General features: G+C 29.8%; 5 protein-coding genes across 11 annotated transcripts; 3 read left to right on the plus strand and 2 right to left on the minus strand.

The window, feature by feature from the left end:
• The first annotated feature begins 267 nt into the window (after positions 1-267).
• Positions 268-6,938, plus strand: LOC103575749 (peroxidasin). 7 transcript variants are annotated; one of them, XM_008555665.3, is made up of 5 exons: positions 268-347; positions 871-1,179; positions 2,144-2,661; positions 2,738-3,039; positions 3,740-6,938. In XM_008555665.3, the coding sequence occupies exons 2-5, from the start codon at positions 983-985 to the stop codon at positions 6,779-6,781; spliced, it is 4,059 nt and encodes a 1,352-aa protein (XP_008553887.1). In that variant the 5' UTR covers positions 268-347; positions 871-982; the 3' UTR covers positions 6,782-6,938. The 7 variants fall into 7 exon arrangements, with proteins under 7 accessions (XP_008553887.1, XP_008553883.1, XP_008553886.1 ...); XM_008555661.3 differs by having other exon boundaries at positions 300-407; XM_008555664.3 differs by having other exon boundaries at positions 321-347; positions 848-1,179.
• Positions 6,939-6,947: 9 nt separating this feature from the next.
• On the minus strand, positions 6,948-8,599 carry LOC106693879 (acyl-coenzyme A thioesterase 13-like). The gene is made up of 4 exons (XM_014443313.2): positions 8,374-8,599; positions 8,103-8,222; positions 7,831-8,015; positions 6,948-7,298 (listed from the first exon to the last, which is right to left on the minus strand). Exons 2-4 carry the CDS (start codon positions 8,184-8,186, stop codon positions 7,139-7,141), a joined length of 429 nt encoding a protein of 142 aa, XP_014298799.1. The 5' UTR covers positions 8,187-8,222; positions 8,374-8,599; the 3' UTR covers positions 6,948-7,138.
• A 143-nt stretch (positions 8,600-8,742) lies between these two features.
• LOC103575751 (diphosphomevalonate decarboxylase) lies at positions 8,743-11,116 on the minus strand. Its single transcript, XM_008555667.2, has 8 exons — positions 10,807-11,116; positions 10,457-10,527; positions 10,233-10,300; positions 10,123-10,169; positions 9,713-10,032; positions 9,353-9,646; positions 9,117-9,278; positions 8,743-9,032 (listed from the first exon to the last, which is right to left on the minus strand). The coding sequence occupies exons 1-8, from the start codon at positions 10,856-10,858 to the stop codon at positions 8,886-8,888; spliced, it is 1,161 nt and encodes a 386-aa protein (XP_008553889.1). The 5' UTR covers positions 10,859-11,116; the 3' UTR covers positions 8,743-8,885.
• A 240-nt stretch (positions 11,117-11,356) lies between these two features.
• Positions 11,357-13,255, plus strand: LOC103575752 (actin-related protein 3). The gene is made up of 4 exons (XM_008555668.3): positions 11,357-11,575; positions 11,706-11,886; positions 11,985-12,833; positions 12,905-13,255. The coding sequence occupies exons 1-4, from the start codon at positions 11,532-11,534 to the stop codon at positions 13,082-13,084; spliced, it is 1,254 nt and encodes a 417-aa protein (XP_008553890.1). The 5' UTR covers positions 11,357-11,531; the 3' UTR covers positions 13,085-13,255.
• Positions 13,256-15,009: 1,754 nt separating this feature from the next.
• On the plus strand, positions 15,010-18,510 carry LOC103575753 (cleavage and polyadenylation specificity factor subunit 5). Its single transcript, XM_008555669.3, has 6 exons — positions 15,010-15,198; positions 16,705-16,905; positions 17,014-17,077; positions 17,657-17,822; positions 18,040-18,154; positions 18,228-18,510. Exons 1-6 carry the CDS (start codon positions 15,080-15,082, stop codon positions 18,247-18,249), a joined length of 687 nt encoding a protein of 228 aa, XP_008553891.1. The 5' UTR covers positions 15,010-15,079; the 3' UTR covers positions 18,250-18,510.
• Positions 18,511-18,616: the final 106 nt, after the last annotated feature.

An 18,616-nucleotide genomic window follows, 5' to 3' on the forward strand; every position in this document is an offset into this window, starting at 1 on the left:
CCCATCCAATACTTCCCATTATATCTTATAATAAAACACAACTAATACATTTTCATCGATCCATACATAACACATTTGATTTGATTACATTACATTAGCTGCTTATACATGATACATGAATATATTTGACAAGATATGTTTAATACATACATCTATCCGTATATACTCATATATATAGATATTGTAGTATATCGTCTCTCCCTTTCTCTGAGCAGAGTTCCTCATCTACTTATAATACTACTCTCAAGTAGAGGCTTGAGAGCTGATTCTTGGTTGACTTTACAATCTCCACAGTGTTCTCCACTGGTGTGATTCATGTGTGGTATGGTACCGTGAGCACCGCGTTGGTAAAAGTCTTAGTAGCTCTTAAGTCTTTGGCTGTATCAGAACGTCCGGATATATACTGAGTACTGAGCAAAGGCAAAAGCAAAAGCAAAAGCTGAAGCTAAAGCAACACCACCAGTAAAGTTGTTGTCTTGGTCTTGGTCTTGGTCTTGGTCTTAGTCTTGGTCTTCTTGGTCTTGGTTGAATAACTTGTTGTCTGTGTCTTTAAGTCTTGTTGGGTCTACTTGATCAAGCCTTCTGTCTTTTATACCTTCTACCTCTTTCTTCTTATTTTTTATTTTATATTTATCTTTGTCCATCTTTTAAATAATAATTCATCCTTTCCTTTCCCTTATTCTTCTTGTTCTTGCTCTTATTTTATTACTCTTGGTCTTTTTATTTCCTTTGTGGATATTCGTGGGTTTTAATGTGTATACTCAACAGTATTACTGGTTACTGGTTGCTCCTCGTCAGCTTTATTCTTACTCACGTATTATTATTACATATTATTATATTATTTTAGTTATTTTATTATATTTTTTTAAGAGGTGAAAAAGACTCGGGTAAATGGGCAATGTGATCATAAGAGTTTTTTAAATTTGTAATTTATAAATTGATGGATTTTAAGTAAATAATCGGCGCAAGTAACCAAGTGAGAATGAGTAAAATAAATAAATCAATTTTGTTTGGTTTCATTTTTGGAGTTATTTTTGAAATTGTTTATATTGGAGCGGTAGATAAAAATAGTAATTACGATAATTGTCCTAATAAATGTTGGTGCTATCACTCAAGTGTAAGATGTATGTTCCAAGGGCTTACTTCCGTACCAAAAGTACCTATAAACACAACTATTTTGTAAGTACTCTCTTTAAATATAAATAAGACATTTTTTTTTTTTAAAGAATTTTTATTTTAAATTATTCGTAAAAGTTAATAAAAATTTTACTCACAAATTTTGATTGAAAAAAAAAATGAATTTTTTAAAATAAAACAAAAATTTAAATAAAATATGTGGGTATTAAAAAAACTTAATTTTATTTTGAATGAAAGTGAATGTAGACAGGAGACAATTTATAAAATTTAAATTAAATAAATAATGAAATTTTAAAAAATGCGCATACGAATTTTGCGTTTATTTAAATATGCATTTTTTTTAATTTTTACCCTACTTACATTTATTCATTTATTACAAAATTTTAAAAGTGGACAATTGTCTGCTACATTCACACTCATTATTTTGAATAATCTATTTTCAATAAATTAAAGTATTAAGAGATTAATGGATAAATAGATAAGGAAAGCTAATAAGCGCGTTTTTAAAAAAAGTTTATCAAATCGTAATTTTATGATGACTACTAATTACTAAAAATAAAATCTGCAATTTTTTTATGCCATAATTTTAAATGTCTTCGTGTAATTTAATTTTTTTTTAATACTCGAGATTAAAGTTGGCAATAAAAATTAACTTTCATTGAAATGCATCAAGTTTTCCTTAAATAAAAAATTAATTATTTAAATTAATAAAAAATTGAATGGGTCGCTCTAATTTTGATTTACAAAAATTTCAAACCCGCAGATAAAAAATGAACAAATTTTAAATTTAGTAAACTCACCGAAGATTTATCACTAAAACCCAAGTCAAAGAAACATATTTTTAGAAATTCTAAACTATTTACTTGAATTAGAAGTAATAATAAATATCAAGCGTTAAATCTAAACATTTCCTGTTAAAAAAAACATAAATGTCTTATTTAGATAAATTTTTATTTTTAGCACACTCATATATAATAAAAAAAATTTGTTTGTTTGTTTTATCTAGAGATTTACGGTTCAATGATATAGTAAATTTACCACCTGGTACATTTCACGGTCTGAAATACATGGACACAGTTCTCCTAAATGACAATAAAGTTAAACATTTAAGTGCAAACACATTTATCGGAATGCCCAAATTACGTATTCTTTATTTATATAAAAATTACATAACATCAATAACACCCGGGGCTTTTTCCCATCTGCCGAATTTACGCCAGCTTTATCTCCAGAACAACAAACTTATGGAGATACTTCCAAATACATTCAGCAACTTGCCGCGTCTCGAAAGATTATTTCTACAGAACAATGAACTGAGAAAAATACCAGCAACTGCCTTTGAGAATATCGGCTCGATGACGAGATTACGTCTCGATTCGAACGATCTTGTCTGTGATTGCGATTTGCTATGGCTGGTTGAAAGATTGAGAGATAAACCGTCCGAGATGGCTGCTATTTGTCAATCACCCACTGAAATGCAGGGGAAATCCTTGACGACCATGACTATCCATGACTTTCATTGCAGTAATTATTATCATTATCTATTATATAATACCGAGCTGGGATATTTATAAATAAATAAAAATTAATTCCTTCACAGAGACTCCGAAAATAATTCAAGGTCCTGGAGATGTTGAGGTAAAAGAAGGAGAGACTGCATATTTTACTTGTCGCGTCGACGGGGATCCAAAGCCGGCTATAAAGTGGATGAGAAATTCCGATCAAGTTAACGTTGATGGCAAAAAATATATTTTAGAACAAGACGGGACTCTTGTTATTCCGCAAGTGACCATCAATGACATTGGAGAGTATGAATGTATCGCTGAAAGTAAAATGGGAGCAGAAATATCACGGAAAGCACGTGCTGTTATTACTGTTAGTCCAGCAATTCGTTTTACTCAGGTAATTTTATTTATTTATTTGAATATTTACTTAAAGTACTTTTCGTTTCACGAATCTTAGGATCCCAGGGCCATATAAAAATCCTGGTAATTGGAAAAAATATTTTTAATTGAGATTCAAGTCATACTGGAAATTTATATCAATTGTTTAGTTTAGTTACGATCGTATATTAAATAATTAGTAAATTTATTTATTTGTCTATGGATGACTAATAAATATATTCAATTGCAAGTGTCTCGAGTTGGTGGATAACATCAACAATGCACAATAATTGATAATATGAATCACTGATTAAAGATATTCTGTTTAGATAAACTCTAATAAATACTTACTAAATTACTTTTAATTGAAAGTATTGTTTTGTAATTTATATCTGCGATCATCATTACAATTTAGATATAGCTATTGATATATATCAGTTTATATGGAGCATTAATGCAAACTGCTGCACTTTTTTTTTATTCTAAATTGTCAGCAAAAAATGAAATACGAAATTCCAAAGTTCATTTTGGTAAAAAAAATTAGAGAATAATTCAATTTTTTTTTCATTTATTCCCAGACGAATTTAAATCGTAATTTTGAATTTTTTTAAATTTTAAATTAAAAAATCTTGTGATAAATTTTACGTAAAATTATGCTAAAGTACTTTAATTAATAATTATCCTGTACTATAAATATTAATAATGATGATTTCATATAGTTACCTACATCACAAACAGTAACAACCGGAGAAGATGTGACGCTGACATGTAAAGCCGACAGCCAGATGCCCTTAAAATTGGAGTGGTGGAAAGATGGTCAGAGAATATCACCCGACAATCAACGAATATTTTTTACCGACAAATCATCTTCTTTAATAATTCAATCAGTAATTCCCCGGGACACTGCGCGTTACGTCTGCCAAGCGCGGAACGTAAATGGCTTCGCCGAAGTAAGCGCGGATTTGCGGGTTCTAGAGAAAAATTCCAGCCCGCCGAAATTAATTTACGAGCCGCCGAAAGATTTGGACAGCGAAGTAGGAGCCACGGTAGAAATTCCATGTCGCGCTGAGGGTGAGCCCAATCCAGTGATACAGTGGAAGAAAGACGGAAGTGCATTGGAGCCCAGGCTGTCGTCAATTAAAATCTCCCGAGGCGGTTCTCTGTACATACAAAACATATCGCTGACAGACTCCGGACGTTACGAGTGCAATGCAGTAAATGATAACGGGCGCGCAACAGCTCAATGTCTTTTGCGAGTACACCCAGTCCTTGGTAGCAGCAACACCAACAGTAATAGCATCGGCTCTACATCCGATACATTAATAAAGCGTGCGTTTAATGACGCAACTGAAACAATTGACCGCGCAATAAATCAGACGCTTGAATCTCTATTCGGTATTAAAGACAATGATAAAGCGACAAAACATTTTGATCCGTTTCGCATCACCAGGTTCCCGAACGCAGTTGCCAGGGCCGCGGCAAGGCCGGCAGAAATTTTTGAAAGAACTTTGCTAAATATACGACGTTATGTCAACGTAGGAATGTCTGTTAATTCATCGTCTCCATTTAAATATGAAGATATTCTTACTTCCGAGCAGATCAAAGAAATAGAAAGACTATCTGGTTGCACCGGACATCGTAAAAAACATACGTGCAATAATTTATGCTTCCATACCAAGTACCGCAGCATTGACGGCAGTTGTAATAATTTAAAACATCCCACGTGGGGTTCATCTTACACCGGATTTCGTCGGATACTCCAGCCAATTTATGAGAACGGATTATCGCAACCAATTGGGTGGGACCCGTCGCGCCTTTACTATGGGTTCAAAAAACCACCAGCGCGTTTAGTGTCGACGAAATTAATTTCCACTCACAAAATATCTTCGGACAGCAGAATCACTCATATGGTAATGCAGTGGGGTCAGTTTCTAGATCACGATTTAGATCATGCATTGCCAGCAGTATCATCTGAATCGTGGGACGGAATTGATTGTAAAAAATCATGTGAAAATGCAGCTCCGTGCTTTCCCATGCAAGTACCGCCGGGAGATCCGCGTATCACTAATAGACGGTGCATTGATTTTATTAGAACGAGCGCTGTGTGTGGGTCGGGAATGACGAGTATTCTTTGGGGACAAGGTATTATGCCACGAGAACAAATGAATCAATTGACGAGTTACTTGGACGCTTCTCAAGTCTACGGTTACAATGACGAGCTGGCATTAGATCTAAGAGACATGACTTTGTCACGGTCTGTAAATAATGACGGGGAAAATAATGACAACAGAGGATTACTGAGAGAAGGAGTTACTTTGCCGGGTAAAAAACCTCTGCTCCCCTACACGACACCTGGACAGTTTGTTGACTGCAGAAGAAATCCTGTTGAGTCATCGATAAATTGTTTTGTCGCTGGAGATATTCGTGCTAATGAACAAGTTGGTTTGCTGGCGATGCACACGATCTGGTTGAGAGAACACAACAGGATAGCCAGGATACTAGGGGAATTAAATAGCCACTGGAGCGGGGAACGTCTGTACCAGGAAGCGAGAAAGATAGTCGGCGCTCAAATGCAACATATCACCTATCAGCATTGGCTGCCAATTATTTTCGGCAAGACAACTGAGGAATTAATCGGGTCCTGGAATGGTTATAATCCGGACTTGGATGCCAGTATTTCGAATGTTTTTGCAACGGCAGCGCTGCGTTTCGGCCACTCGATAATACAGCCGAGGTTGGAGAGACTGAATGATGATTTGTCCAGCATTCCTCAGGGGCCACTTAATTTACGCGATGCATTTTTCTCACCCTGGCGATTAGTCGATGAAGGAGGAGTCGATCCTCTATTACGTGGGATGTTCTTGACTGCTGCGAAGCTTAAAATGCCGGAAGAAAATTTAAATACTGAGTTGACTGAACAGTTATTCAGAACAGCTCATGCAGTAGCGCTGGATCTGGCTGCTATGAATATTCAACGAGCTCGCGAGCACGGTATTCCTGGTTACCTTGAGTGGAGAAAATACTGCAATTTGTCATCAGCAGATCAGGTGATCGATAGCTTTGATGATCTTGCTAATGAAATAAGCAGCGATAAAGTAAGAAAGAAGCTCCAAGAACTCTACGGACATCCGGGTAACGTTGACGTGTGGGTCGGTGGTATTCTTGAGGATCAACTACCAGGTGCTAAAGTAGGCCCACTATTTAAATGTCTGCTTCTCGAACAGTTCAAACGCACGCGAGACGCTGATAGACTGTGGTACGAAAACCCTTCGACATTCAAACCCGAGCAGCTTCAGCAAATTAAACAGTCAAGTCTCGCCAGAATTCTCTGCGATAATGCTGACAATATTACGCGGATACAGAGAAATGTTTTCATTCTTCCGGATAGACAAGATGGCGGCAGTGAGGCCGACAAAATGGTGTCTTGTCAAGATATTCCCGCAGTTGACTTGCGATTCTGGTCCGAGTGTTGCAGTGATCTAGACTCGACCTGCACCAGCGTAAATGGAAATTTGCCAAGAGTCAGATTGCCGAGGTCACCGTCAGCTGATAAATATTTAGAAGTTTTTAATAAGCAGCAGCAATTTATTGACACTGAAGGTGTAGATAAAAACAGAGTTACGGAGATGATTGATTACGTCAAAGAGGAAGCTAAAATACTTAATAAACTCGTGAATAAATTAACTGAACGTGTCAAACATCTGAAGAAATTAATAGCCAGTACTAACAGTACTATCGAAAGTTTGATGTCATCTTTGTAACATCAAAATTCATTTTTAGATTAACTTTTATCTAAAAATCTAAGGAATGTTGATACTATTATTACATATTTAAAAGTATACGCTTAACTAATGCATTTAAATACGATGCGTTTTTAAAAATTAAAAAACATTATGATAATATATTATTATAAATTTGTTAATTGAGTCACTTACTTTTTAGTTTTTTTATTTTTTGTACATAAACGTTTCATTTGGCAGTTATGCTTGCAATTGTACCGCAATTATCTGTACATATATAATAAATTTATATATATAAATATATACATACATATACAGTCTGTGTTGGGTTCAATTGAGTTATTTTTTTGCTAATTAGTAAAAAGTTGTAGCTTTGAATTATTCAAATCCTACGAATTTGGTGTGAGATCCACGAGCGATTAGAGAACCGTCTTTTTTTTTAGATAATTCGATGTCCAGAAAAGCTAATGTACGACCAAGTTTTATAGTTTTAGCTTCGACTGTTATCACTTCACCTGGCATTGCAGCTTTCATGAACCTAGTAGTTTAATAATAATTATTTAAATGAGAATATAAATTTTAATAGACTTTAAGGGTCAGTTTTTAAAAACCGGGTTTATTTTTAAATTATTATTGCTGGTATATCTCTCATTCCGGATAAAAATACACCTGATTTGAAAACTGGCCCTAAGAAATTTTTTAATGTCTTGAAATAAAAATAATTCGATTTTTAATTTATTAAATTTAAATATTTCTAATTCAAACTGACGTTGAAAAACAATTTCAATTAATTATGATACCGGAAGTAGCAGACATCAGACTAATTTAAAATTATTAATAAATAGAGTAAATAATTAATAAATACTTACAGAAAAAAATTAAAAAAAAATGCATTTCAACAAGTTTTAAAAATCTCTACGTATATTTAAAAGTTTATTTTTCTAATCACAAGTAACTCTTTTGTAAGAACACTAAAATTTTCACATGTCTGTTACTTGGAGTATCAAAATTATTTTCATAATTTCGAGTATTTGTTTATATTAATAAATTTAATGTATATATTTACGTACGAAACATTCATATTAACAGAAACACCAGGATGTCCTTTGCCATGTGTCAGTAGTGCGTAAGTAGATATACAGTCAACGAGACTGCACGTGCAACCACCATGAAGACTACCAGCATAATTTAATTGCTCTTCTTTGACAGTAAATTCTGCTTTGCACTGACCGTTGCCAGCTGACAGTATCTCAAGCTGTAACAATTAATCTCATAAATAAATAAATAAATAAATAAATAAATAAATAGATCAATCAATAAGATAAAATAAAACTAATATCACATTTTTTACAAACGGTCCCCATCGATTGCTCTTCAATGTGCTCTCGATCGCAGCTTTTGCCAATTCAATCCCTCGTGATGCCATTGATATTTTTTTTATTCCTGACCGCTGATATTTAACCTAGTCAATTTCCAACATACGTTAAGTAATTATTTATTAAATAAATTTCAATGTAAATACACATATACATAAATATATACTAATTTTATATACAACGATAATTAAAACTTTTTTTACATTCAAATTTAAATTTAAAAAATTAAAATCTTACCTCTTATATTTAGTGCACAGAAGCAGTTTATTTTACCCTGTAGAATAATTATATTATATGTTGTGTGTATATATAAGTGATAATTGGTTTTATATATATTTATATGATAAGGATAACCCGCAACTTTTTTTTTATACAAAAATGTTGAGGAATTTTTTCCCTTATTTTATACTTCAAAGTATATTATCAAGCTGTATTTATAAACTCTATATGTACGTACATAAATATATATATATGTAGAGGTAATACATTTAAATGTATGTGTAAATACATGCGAGTCGATTTTTTAAATTGTATATAATACGATTCGGGTTAATGAATAATTATGAGATAAAAATGTTTCGATAATTATATTTATTACAAAGACAATTTTAAAAAGTATAAATTATTCCAACAATTTATTAAATATTTAAATTTATAAAAACCCGTAGTATAAAATCTATTTTAGTATAAAAATATTTCAAATATATACTGTAACAATAACAGTAACGTAAAGTTATATTATGTATTTTTCAAAGATCTTTAGGTAGTCCTAAATTATTCAAAAGATGTTCACTAGGATCATCAAGATATGTTGGACCTTCACCAACACGTGTGTGAATAATATATTTTATAGATCCTTCCTGTTGTTTTTTGAAATTTAATTTCTCTAACAAGTCCTGCAAGTTTTAAATAATCATCAGATTTATTTAAATATTTAAAATATAAAAATTTTAATTTTAATATGAGGCTTTAGATATTACCTTTGATGGAGCGACACTTGCTGGAGGATTTCCTCTCTTATAATTATTATTACTAGTCTTATTAGATGGGAAAAAATAATCTATAAGGCCAAGAACATGAGGAACATTTTCTTCTAATAAATATAAAACAGTATTTGGACCTGCGTCATTTGTATAAGCAACCTGTCAAAAAAAATTTAATTTCTGATAATTTACTTTTTATTAATTACAAATAATTATTTTTTTTGATAAATTACTTTTATAGAATTACTGGCATCGTTGTAAGAAGAAATTAAATCAATTATTGCATGAGAAATATCTGTCAGATAATTACAAGGTGGATATGTATCAAGACATATTGCGTGCATTTGATTTGAATCTCTCATAGTTAATTCAGCAAACTGTGTAAAATTTTTTTGAATAATTGCTTTTTGCATCAACTCGACTCTCTTGGGAACACAAACCTCCGCACGATATTTTATCAACTCCGATGTCTGTACACTAGTTTTCATCCCTACTGCACTAGGAATTTTTTTACTGACATCATTTACCTGTACAATGAAATTAAGTTTTTAAAATTAAGTTTTTTATCTATTAAAGATTAAATAATAATTTACCACTAGAATAATAATCCTCATCTCAGGCCAGTGAGAAGCTGGGGCGATTTGCTTGGCGATGCTGTCGACTCCAGTCGGATCAGAGCCCATGTACCACCTGACAAAACCACCGAAGACACTTCTGCAAGCAGATCCAGATCCAGTTCTTGCTATTTCGCTTATGTCTCCAGTGAAATTGTAAAGTTTTGCCAGAGCTGCGGTAAGACAAGCATAGCCGGCTGCACTTGATGCTAGACCAGCTGCCGTTGGAAAATTATTGTTCGAACAGATATGGACTTTCCACATTTCCATTTCGTTTGTCAGAGTCGCTTTGCTTTTTACTGAGTACATAAAATAATTAATTGACACTTTTTTCATACAAACCGCAGAGAAAAATTATTATTTTAAATCTTGATAATAATTTCACTTACTTTTTTCTAAGCAATTTTGTAATCTTTTATTATTCATTGACTCCTCTCTGAAAATCATTGAATTTTGATTAATTACCATAGAAATTTTATTATTGAATTTTTAAATTTACCTCCCATTCAACCAGATTTTATTTTCTTTGAAATTAGGACTCGCCATCACAGTGGTTTTTGTGCATAACTAAAAAACAAAATGCAAGAATAAAATAAGAGATCATTTGATATAAAATTATTCAACTAATAATTAATGTCTTAATAATTATAATTTATTAAATGAATGAAAAAAAAAACTTAGTATGACTCTCAGTAAATATGAAATTTAATTTTCGTAACTTACTTGCTTGGTATCAAGTGACAAACTGATGGAATCATTGATTGGTAAAATAAGATCTTCGTCTCTTTTTCCCCCTGTCAAAAAGAAAAAATACTAAAAATATGCACATGTAGAAAATTAATATATCTATAGCTGCAATATTTTAAAATAATTTTTTCTACAATTTATCGTCTTAAAAAAATCCAAAAATTATTAGACGTCAGCTAATGTCAGTATGATTAAAATTAAAAATTTTTAATCAAGTAATAAAATTGTCTAAATAATAAAAATATTTTTCAAAAAAATTGACAGTGCCTAGAGTTTTAAAATTAAAAATTTTAAGTCATCACTCTAGAATTGACATAAATACTTACAATATTTAATTACTGCAATGTTAACTGGTGCTATACAAGTAACAATACTCATTATAATTAATTTTAAATAATAAATAAATTTTAAAAATTCAAAAAAATATATATGTCACTTGTAGTATAACAGAAAAAGAAAATATAAAAGTATGACAGCTAAATATAAAAAATATGATGACGTTAAAAAAATTTCTCTTTATGTGTTCATATTGTCATACAAATTCAAAATAATTAACATTAAAATATATATTATAAATACATACAAATATATATAGATATATATTTTTTAAACATAAAATACATAATACTAAGATTGACAACTAGAATTATCGTTCTGTCCATCAATCGGTACAGCATCCAAAAAATATATATACAATATATATATTAATTATATATAATAAATATATCAATATCATAATTGTTAAAAAAATACTTAACGAAATATATTTTTTTCGTTGCTTTTTATTATCAAAATTGTGGTAGATAAAAAAAATATATATAGTATATGTAGATATATTAAATGTATGACTAAAGTATAGCCGGTAATTGCACTCTCTCACTCGCCTTGTCATCGAGATTTTTTTTTACATTTACAAGGCGCGGCAGTACAATAATTTTTCCGCAATTTTATGACAGTTAATTATAAATAATAAGTAGATAAATATTTGAAAAATTTTAACTAATTAGCAATAAATTTATTTAGTCTAGTGTCTTATTAATTGAGTATTAAAATGCTGGGTCATCCACCTGCGTGTGTAATTGATGTTGGAACCGGGTAAAGTTACTCATTATTTTACTTTTTGTTTATATTTATATTTATATTCAATAATTAATTATTATTATATATGTTTATTGTTGTATTGTTATGTATGTAATTGTTTTAATTGTTAAATGAATTTTTTTAGATATACAAAATTAGGTTTTGCCGGAAATAGAGATCCCCAGCTGACATTCCCTTCAGCCATTGCTATCAAAGAAACTGCTAAAGTTGGTGATAACTCTGCCAGACGAGTTACTAAAGGTGTTGAAGATTTAGATTTTTATATTGGATATGAAGCATTTAATTCACCTGGATATTCAATCAAGGTATATAATATATATATAAATCACTATTCCATAAATTTATACTTCTTACTCATTAATTATTTCAAAATATTTAATTTAATTAAATTAATATATTACAGTATCCAGTAAGACATGGACTGGTTGAAGACTGGGATTTAATGGAACGTTTTCTCCAGCAATGTATTTTTAAATATTTAAGAGCAGAGCCCGAGGATCATTATTTTTTATTAACAGAACCTCCATTAAATACACCAGAGAATCGTGAATATATGGCCGAAATAATGTTTGAATCATTTAATGTTCCTGGTTTATATATCGCGGTGCAAGCAGTACTGGCATTGGCAGCATCCTGGACAGCCAAGTCCGTCGAAGATCGTTCGCTGACTGGAATAGTAGTCGACAGTGGTGACGGAGTGACGCACGTGATACCCGTAGCCTCTGGATTCGTCATTGGAAGCTGTATCAAACACATTCCTATCGCCGGGCGTGACATCACGTATTTTATTCAGAGTTTGCTAAGAGAACGTGAAGTCGGCATACCACCGGAACAGTCTTTAGAAACGGCCAAAGCTATCAAGGAAAAATACTGTTATATTTGTCCAGACATTGCTAAAGAGTTTGCTAAGTATGACAGTGATCCAAGTAAATTTAAACAGCACACTGGAGTCAATAGCATAACACAGCAGTCTTTCAATGTTGATGTTGGTTACGAAAGATTTTTGGGACCGGAAATATTCTTTCATCCTGAATTTGCAAATCCTGATTTCACGACACCTCTAGGTGAAATTGTTGATGATGTTATTCAGAATTGTCCTATTGATGTTCGAAGACCGCTGTACAAAAATATTGTTCTGTCTGGAGGCTCGACAATGTTCAAAGATTTTGGCAGAAGACTGCAGAGAGATGTTAAAAAAATGGTTGATGCTCGTTTGAAACTCAGTGAAAAACTCAGCGGTGGTCACATTACGGTAAGTATTTGGTATTTATAATTTATATTAATTAATATTGAGATTAATTCTTGAATTATTTTATGTTATAGCCGACAGCGATTGATGTCCGTGTGATAACTCATCATAAGCAACGATGCGCTGTTTGGTTTGGAGGTGCTTTGTTGGCAAGTGGTCCTGAATTTTACCAAGTTTGCCATACAAAAAAAGATTACCAAGAGTATGGACCCGGAATTTGTCGTTACAATCCAGTGTTCCGCAGTGTTGTTTAATATATTGAACTTGTAATTATAATTAATAAATATTATTAACAAAATATATATATTTTTTATTATATATATTTTTTTCTATTCATCTATTTTTGTTGTATTACTGGCAGTACGAAATATTTAAATTTATTAAATTTTCCATTTTTTTAAGCTAAATAAATATTTTTTAAGGAATTAGACTATTATTTATTTTTTTTACATTTTAAAAGTTGTATAATAAATAAATAAAATGTAAGCAGGATAAAAACTAAAAAATGCGTATTTAGATAAAGGAATAATCAGTACGTTTGAATTTCATTATTTCAATTTATATATTTATTTATTTAAAATTTATAAAATGTCTCATGTCTGCTACATTTATATTCATACTTTAATTCCCAATAAAATAAAAATAATTTTTTGATGTCATAGTTCAAAAATCTACAGGATAATTCATGAAAATGAATCTTTACATGATACTGAAGTTAGCCAACGTTTAATGAATTTTGAATTTTTTTACAAAATAAATTTATATAGAAAAAAGTATTTTAGAAAATTCACTTATATTTTTTTCAATTTTTACATGCGCATATTTTTAGTTTTTTTAAATTAAACTTTTGAATAAAAATCCGAAATTTGTTAATTAATTTTACAAGTGTGAATGTAACTGACAAGTGTCAATTTTTTAAATTTTGAATTAAATAAATAAAATGTAATGGTATAAAAATTTTAAAATACGTATTTAGATGAATAAAAAATCAGTGCGCGCATTTTTTAAATTTAATTATTTAATTTAAATTTATAAATTGTCACATGTCTACTACATTCACACTCATGTTAATTATCTGCTAACTTCAGGATTATTTCTTTACATACAACTAGTGACATCTATTAAGTAATTAGACTTTGGTATATTTTGTGTAAAAACCGGTGCCGAGAATGCACCAGCTAGTGTTGCCGAAATCGAAGCAACTATTCGATTGTTCACAATCGAATAGAATCGACTGAAGACAATCGATTGTGGTAATTAATCGTTTCTGAACAATCGATTATTGACATAATCGATTTAAAAAAAAACCGATTTTTTTCTCTCTCAACTTTATAGTTGCAGAATCGATAGCTTAGCAATCGATTGTGTAAAATCGATTTTATAATTTTTTGTTCAAAATAAAAAAACGAATATGGGTCAAAAATCACAAATTCAAAATTATTAATATTTACATTATTTGACAGTCGATTATTTGCTCACAACTATAAAGTTGCACAATCGACCACCTAACAATTTATTTTGAAAAATCGATTTCGAAATTTTATTTTAAAGTTAAATATCACCGCGTATAAATATAAGTTTGTATTTCGAAGTATGAAATTTTCATATGGTCATTTATATTTAAAATAATAACAAATAAAATACTTTGTTTATGTTTAATAATTTTTTATTTAAACTTTTTCAGTAAAAAACAGTTCAGAAAAAAAAATATTTTCTCAATAAATGGAGTATTGTATTTAATTAATAATTTTTTTTTGTGAAAAATCGATTATTTCATCGCAACTTTAAAGTTGTAGAATCGTTTGAATAAAAATCGATTGTTAAAATCGATTATTTTTTAATTTTTCAAATAGCGTAAAATTTTGTTCTATAAAATTACAAATAGATATCTAACTTTAATAATTTCGCTTAAGTTGTTTATCATTTGTTTGCCTGTATTAGTCAAACAATTTTTATAATGTTTGAGTTAATGACTTTGAAAAACAAATTGTTTTATTAATTCTTTTACAAAAAATCGATGTTTAAAAATCGTTTTCAAAAAAAAGAATCGATTTTTTTCAATTAATCGAAAGGCCTACAATCGATTTTAAAAAATCGACAATCGAAACGAAAACATCGATTGTTCGATTAATCGATTTCGATTGCACATCACTAGCATCAGCCAGAGCCCAGGCCAGAAGTTAAAGCAGTAAGCAGTTGGAACTGACCCATACCCAGAGTGGATCACATCAGATCATAAAATATTAAAAATGGCTATGACGACTACCCAAGTTAAAGGAAGTGGCTGGCCTCGACGAGCCAGTAATAGTTCATTTGAAGGAAAACCCGTGCAAAACCAATCAGTAACTATTAATAGGACTGTTAATTTGTAAGTAACAATTGTGTGCAAAAGAAAAACCAAAGCAAACTACTTATTTATTATAATTAAATTTTGTAACTCGTGCCTCGTTGCGTTACTTTGTCACGCGTCTATGACGCCCGTACTTTACTAAGTGCCATTTAAATAATGTACGCCTCTATGTACTTAGTCTTTATCTCTTGAATAATTACTTGATATTTTTCAATCACGTTGTTTAATTCATAAATCACTTATTTACTTTTAATTAAATGTTTATCGTAACAAACAATTGTTATTTATTTTTTGTTGCCAAACAAGTTCGAACTGTCACTTGTTCCCATAGTTTAAAAATGTCGATATTAAATTATTATTAATAACAATAATAATAATAATGATAATAATATTAATAGAAATATATATATGAATATATTATTTATTTATGTTTATTGTAACTGTACATATATTTCTTTTTATTGTTTCATAAGTCGCATGTATATGAAAAGAAAATTAATTGCATGCCGAATATCAAAAATGTATACGATGAAAAATGTAAAAAAGTATTTTTTTTATCTGTAATATTGATTTGTGTGATATTATGATAAATAATAATAATGATGATAATAATACAACTGTATGTAAATAGGGTTGCCAACTTTATATTTTTTAACCCCGGACATTTTGAAAAAGCCCGGAAAATTTAAAAGTTCGAATATTCCCATGCGGCCGGAGTAGATATTTTATAATTCAAATTAATTATTTATTATTTTGTTATCAGTCAACATGAAGCGAATGTTTACTTCGGTCACTTGGGTTGTGATAAAACAAAAAAAAAATTGTAATATTTTCTTTTAATTTTTTTTTTTTAAATTAAATTTTTACTTAAAATTATTACCGATTTTTTATTGATTCCAGGAATTGTGATTTTTATTATTGAAACGGTAATTAGATTTTTATATTACAACTAATGTATCAGTTGGGAAAAATATAATTTTTGAAAATAATAATAAAGTTGAGTAATGAAATTTGAATTTGAATAGTTTTTTTATTAATAAACACAAAACCAGGACTAATGGCAACCCTAAACATTTGAAAGATAGTTAAATACTTGAAGTAAAATCAAGTATCTGAGTGAAATTTATATAAAAATAATTAACAATGTTAATGATTATTAAATAAATATGATCTCTGTATTTATTAAATGGATTATAAATTATAACTGTTAACATTTATCTTAAAAAATGATGAATGTTTTTTTTTAAATATCTATTTGATGAAATATTGATAAATTTGTTAATAAAACTGGAGACAAAATGTAATTCGATAATTGTAATTGTTTGAAATATGAAAATTTGGTGATGAAAAGTATATCAAAAAGTTGGCTATTGTTTGATAATTGGCGGTTGAGGAAATAGAGAGGAGATTGAAGTGGTTGCAGGGCGCAAGCCGTATATATATTTTTAATTTATATAGTTATTATGTTATTTGTAAAAAGAAAAGAAGATTGTTAACAATGTGTATAAAACTCGTTTATCATAGATATCCTTTGACAAACTATACATTTGGAACAAAAGAGCCGCTGTTTGAGAAAGATCCGTCTGTGCCAGCGAGATTTCAGCGTATGCGAGATGAGTTTGATAAAATCGGAATGCGACGAAGTGTTGAAGGTGTCCTGCTGGTGCACGAGCATGGATTACCTCATGTACTTTTGCTCCAACTTGGCACAACATTTTTCAAATTGTAAGTTTTAAAAAAATATTTTTTTACACTAAATAAAAAATATAAAACTGTATAATTATTATTATTAATTATAAATATTGAATATTCATTTTTTTTTGATACTTTCAGGCCGGGCGGAGAATTAAATGCTGGTGAAGATGAGGTAGAGGGCCTAAAACGGCTCCTGACTGAGGTAACAGCTAACATCGTGGCACCCTTTGCTACCCCGTATCAAGGGTGGTTAAGATTTAGCTATAAGTTTTGAAATTTACACATAAATCCACTACTATTATTATTATCTATGATAATAAATATTTTTTGTACAATTAATGTAACTGGGCATGTAGCTATCTAGTTTCATTATTTATATTTTATTTATTATTTATATTCTAATCTTTACTACTGATTGTGATTAATTATTTTTGACCAATCAAATAACTGATTGTTGTATTTTTACATGCTGCATGTCCGGCGATTACTTTGTTATTATGTTTTTACTGTAGTAAAATTTGTTAATTGTAATTATAATTGCATATGCTGAGAACACACTTTCCGTTAGACAGAAATTTAAAAATATGTTTTATTTAATTCTTAATGATGTATTTTTAATTTAAAATGATTGGTTTAGTATAAAAATAAGAAACTGTGTTCTAAGTTTTGAATTAAAAAAGAAGACTGTAAAATTTAGTGTGAGCTTCGGAGTTAAAATTGTTGATCTATAGATTTAATTTTTTATTTATAAAATTTTAATGGTTTTATTTAATTTTTACAGACTTTGGGTCGTCAGGATGGTGTTAAACAAGAATGGGTGATTGAAGACACTATTGGTAACTGGTGGAGACCTAATTTTGAACCTCCTCAGTATCCTTATGTCCCGCCTCATATAACTAAACCAAAAGAACATAAAAGATTGTTTTTGGTACAGCTTCAAGAGAAAGGTATTAATTTATAATAATTAATTATTAGCATCCGTAAAAGAATTTGTTACAAAAATTTTCATAGGAGTCAACTTTAAAAGTCAAGTCTCAAAAATTATCACTTCAAAATTTAGATTTGTCTCAATTTGAAAAGCTGACTTATGAACTTTTATAAAACGAATTTTTTTTTAACGAGTAAGTAATTAACATTGTAGTGACCAATGGCGATTTGTTTCAGCTCTTTTTGCTGTTCCTAAAAATTACAAACTCGTCGCTGCGCCATTATTTGAATTGTATGACAACTCACAAGGATACGGACCAATTATTTCTTCATTGCCTCAATCACTTTGCAGGTAAAAAAAAGAAGACTAAAAATTTTGAACTTAAAATTAATAATGAGTTTATTAATAAATTTTCATGTTTCAGATTTAATTTTATTTACATGTAAGTGGCTCGAGATATTCCTGAGATTAAAACTAAAATTTAATAAATAAATCATAAAATTGAAATAAAAATAAAAATAAAAATAACTGTGCAAGAGGATTACTTTTTAGTAATAAGAATATCTTTAAAAATGTATGTGTATATGTATGGATGTGATGAAGATACGAATGAAAATTTACATGATGATAATAAATAATAATTATAATTATACTAATGATCTCTGTTCTTTGTACATTATGACATTCTTATAAATTTTAAGCATCCTTATTTATTTATGTGGTCAAGTAAATCAATTTTTTTGTACTATAAAACAAAATAAACATTTTCTTAAATTTATTTACTGATACTTTTAATTAATCATTCATATGTAA

Source organism: Microplitis demolitor, chromosome 6 (genome assembly GCF_026212275.2).
Source record: "Microplitis demolitor isolate Queensland-Clemson2020A chromosome 6, iyMicDemo2.1a, whole genome shotgun sequence".
Classification (NCBI taxonomy): domain Eukaryota; kingdom Metazoa; phylum Arthropoda; class Insecta; order Hymenoptera; family Braconidae; genus Microplitis; species Microplitis demolitor.

Bases quoted from the DNA above. Each gene is read 5' to 3' on its own strand.
- LOC103575749 (XM_008555665.3), top strand. From the start codon at position 983: ATGAGTAAAATAAATAAATCAATTTTGTTTGGTTTCATTTTTGGAGTT. The intron at 1,180-2,143 runs GTAAGTACTCTC...TGTTTTATCTAG, and splicing joins CCTATAAACACAACTATTTT to AGATTTACGGTTCAATGATA. The intron at 2,662-2,737 runs GTAATTATTATC...ATTCCTTCACAG, and splicing joins TATCCATGACTTTCATTGCA to AGACTCCGAAAATAATTCAA.
- LOC106693879 (XM_014443313.2), bottom strand. From the start codon at position 8,186: ATGGCATCACGAGGGATTGAATTGGCAAAAGCTGCGATCGAGAGCACA. The intron at 8,016-8,102 runs GTGATATTAGTT...TAATTGTTACAG, and splicing joins GGGGACCGTTTGTAAAAAAT to CTTGAGATACTGTCAGCTGG. The intron at 7,299-7,830 runs GTACGTAAATAT...TTAAACTACTAG, and splicing joins TCTGTTAATATGAATGTTTC to GTTCATGAAAGCTGCAATGC.
- LOC103575751 (XM_008555667.2), bottom strand. From the start codon at position 10,858: ATGAGTATTGTTACTTGTATAGCACCAGTTAACATTGCAGTAATTAAA. The intron at 10,301-10,456 runs GTAAGTTACGAA...TTTGTTTTTTAG, and splicing joins TGTCACTTGATACCAAGCAA to TTATGCACAAAAACCACTGT. The intron at 9,647-9,712 runs GTAAATTATTAT...TTCATTGTACAG, and splicing joins TGAGGATTATTATTCTAGTG to GTAAATGATGTCAGTAAAAA.
- LOC103575752 (XM_008555668.3), top strand. From the start codon at position 11,532: ATGCTGGGTCATCCACCTGCGTGTGTAATTGATGTTGGAACCGG. The intron at 11,887-11,984 runs GTATATAATATA...AATATATTACAG, and splicing joins CACCTGGATATTCAATCAAG to TATCCAGTAAGACATGGACT. The intron at 12,834-12,904 runs GTAAGTATTTGG...TTTATGTTATAG, and splicing joins TCAGCGGTGGTCACATTACG to CCGACAGCGATTGATGTCCG.
- LOC103575753 (XM_008555669.3), top strand. From the start codon at position 15,080: ATGGCTATGACGACTACCCAAGTTAAAGGAAGTGGCTGGCCTCGACGA. The intron at 15,199-16,704 runs GTAAGTAACAAT...CGTTTATCATAG, and splicing joins ATTAATAGGACTGTTAATTT to ATATCCTTTGACAAACTATA. The intron at 17,823-18,039 runs GTATTAATTTAT...GATTTGTTTCAG, and splicing joins GGTACAGCTTCAAGAGAAAG to CTCTTTTTGCTGTTCCTAAA.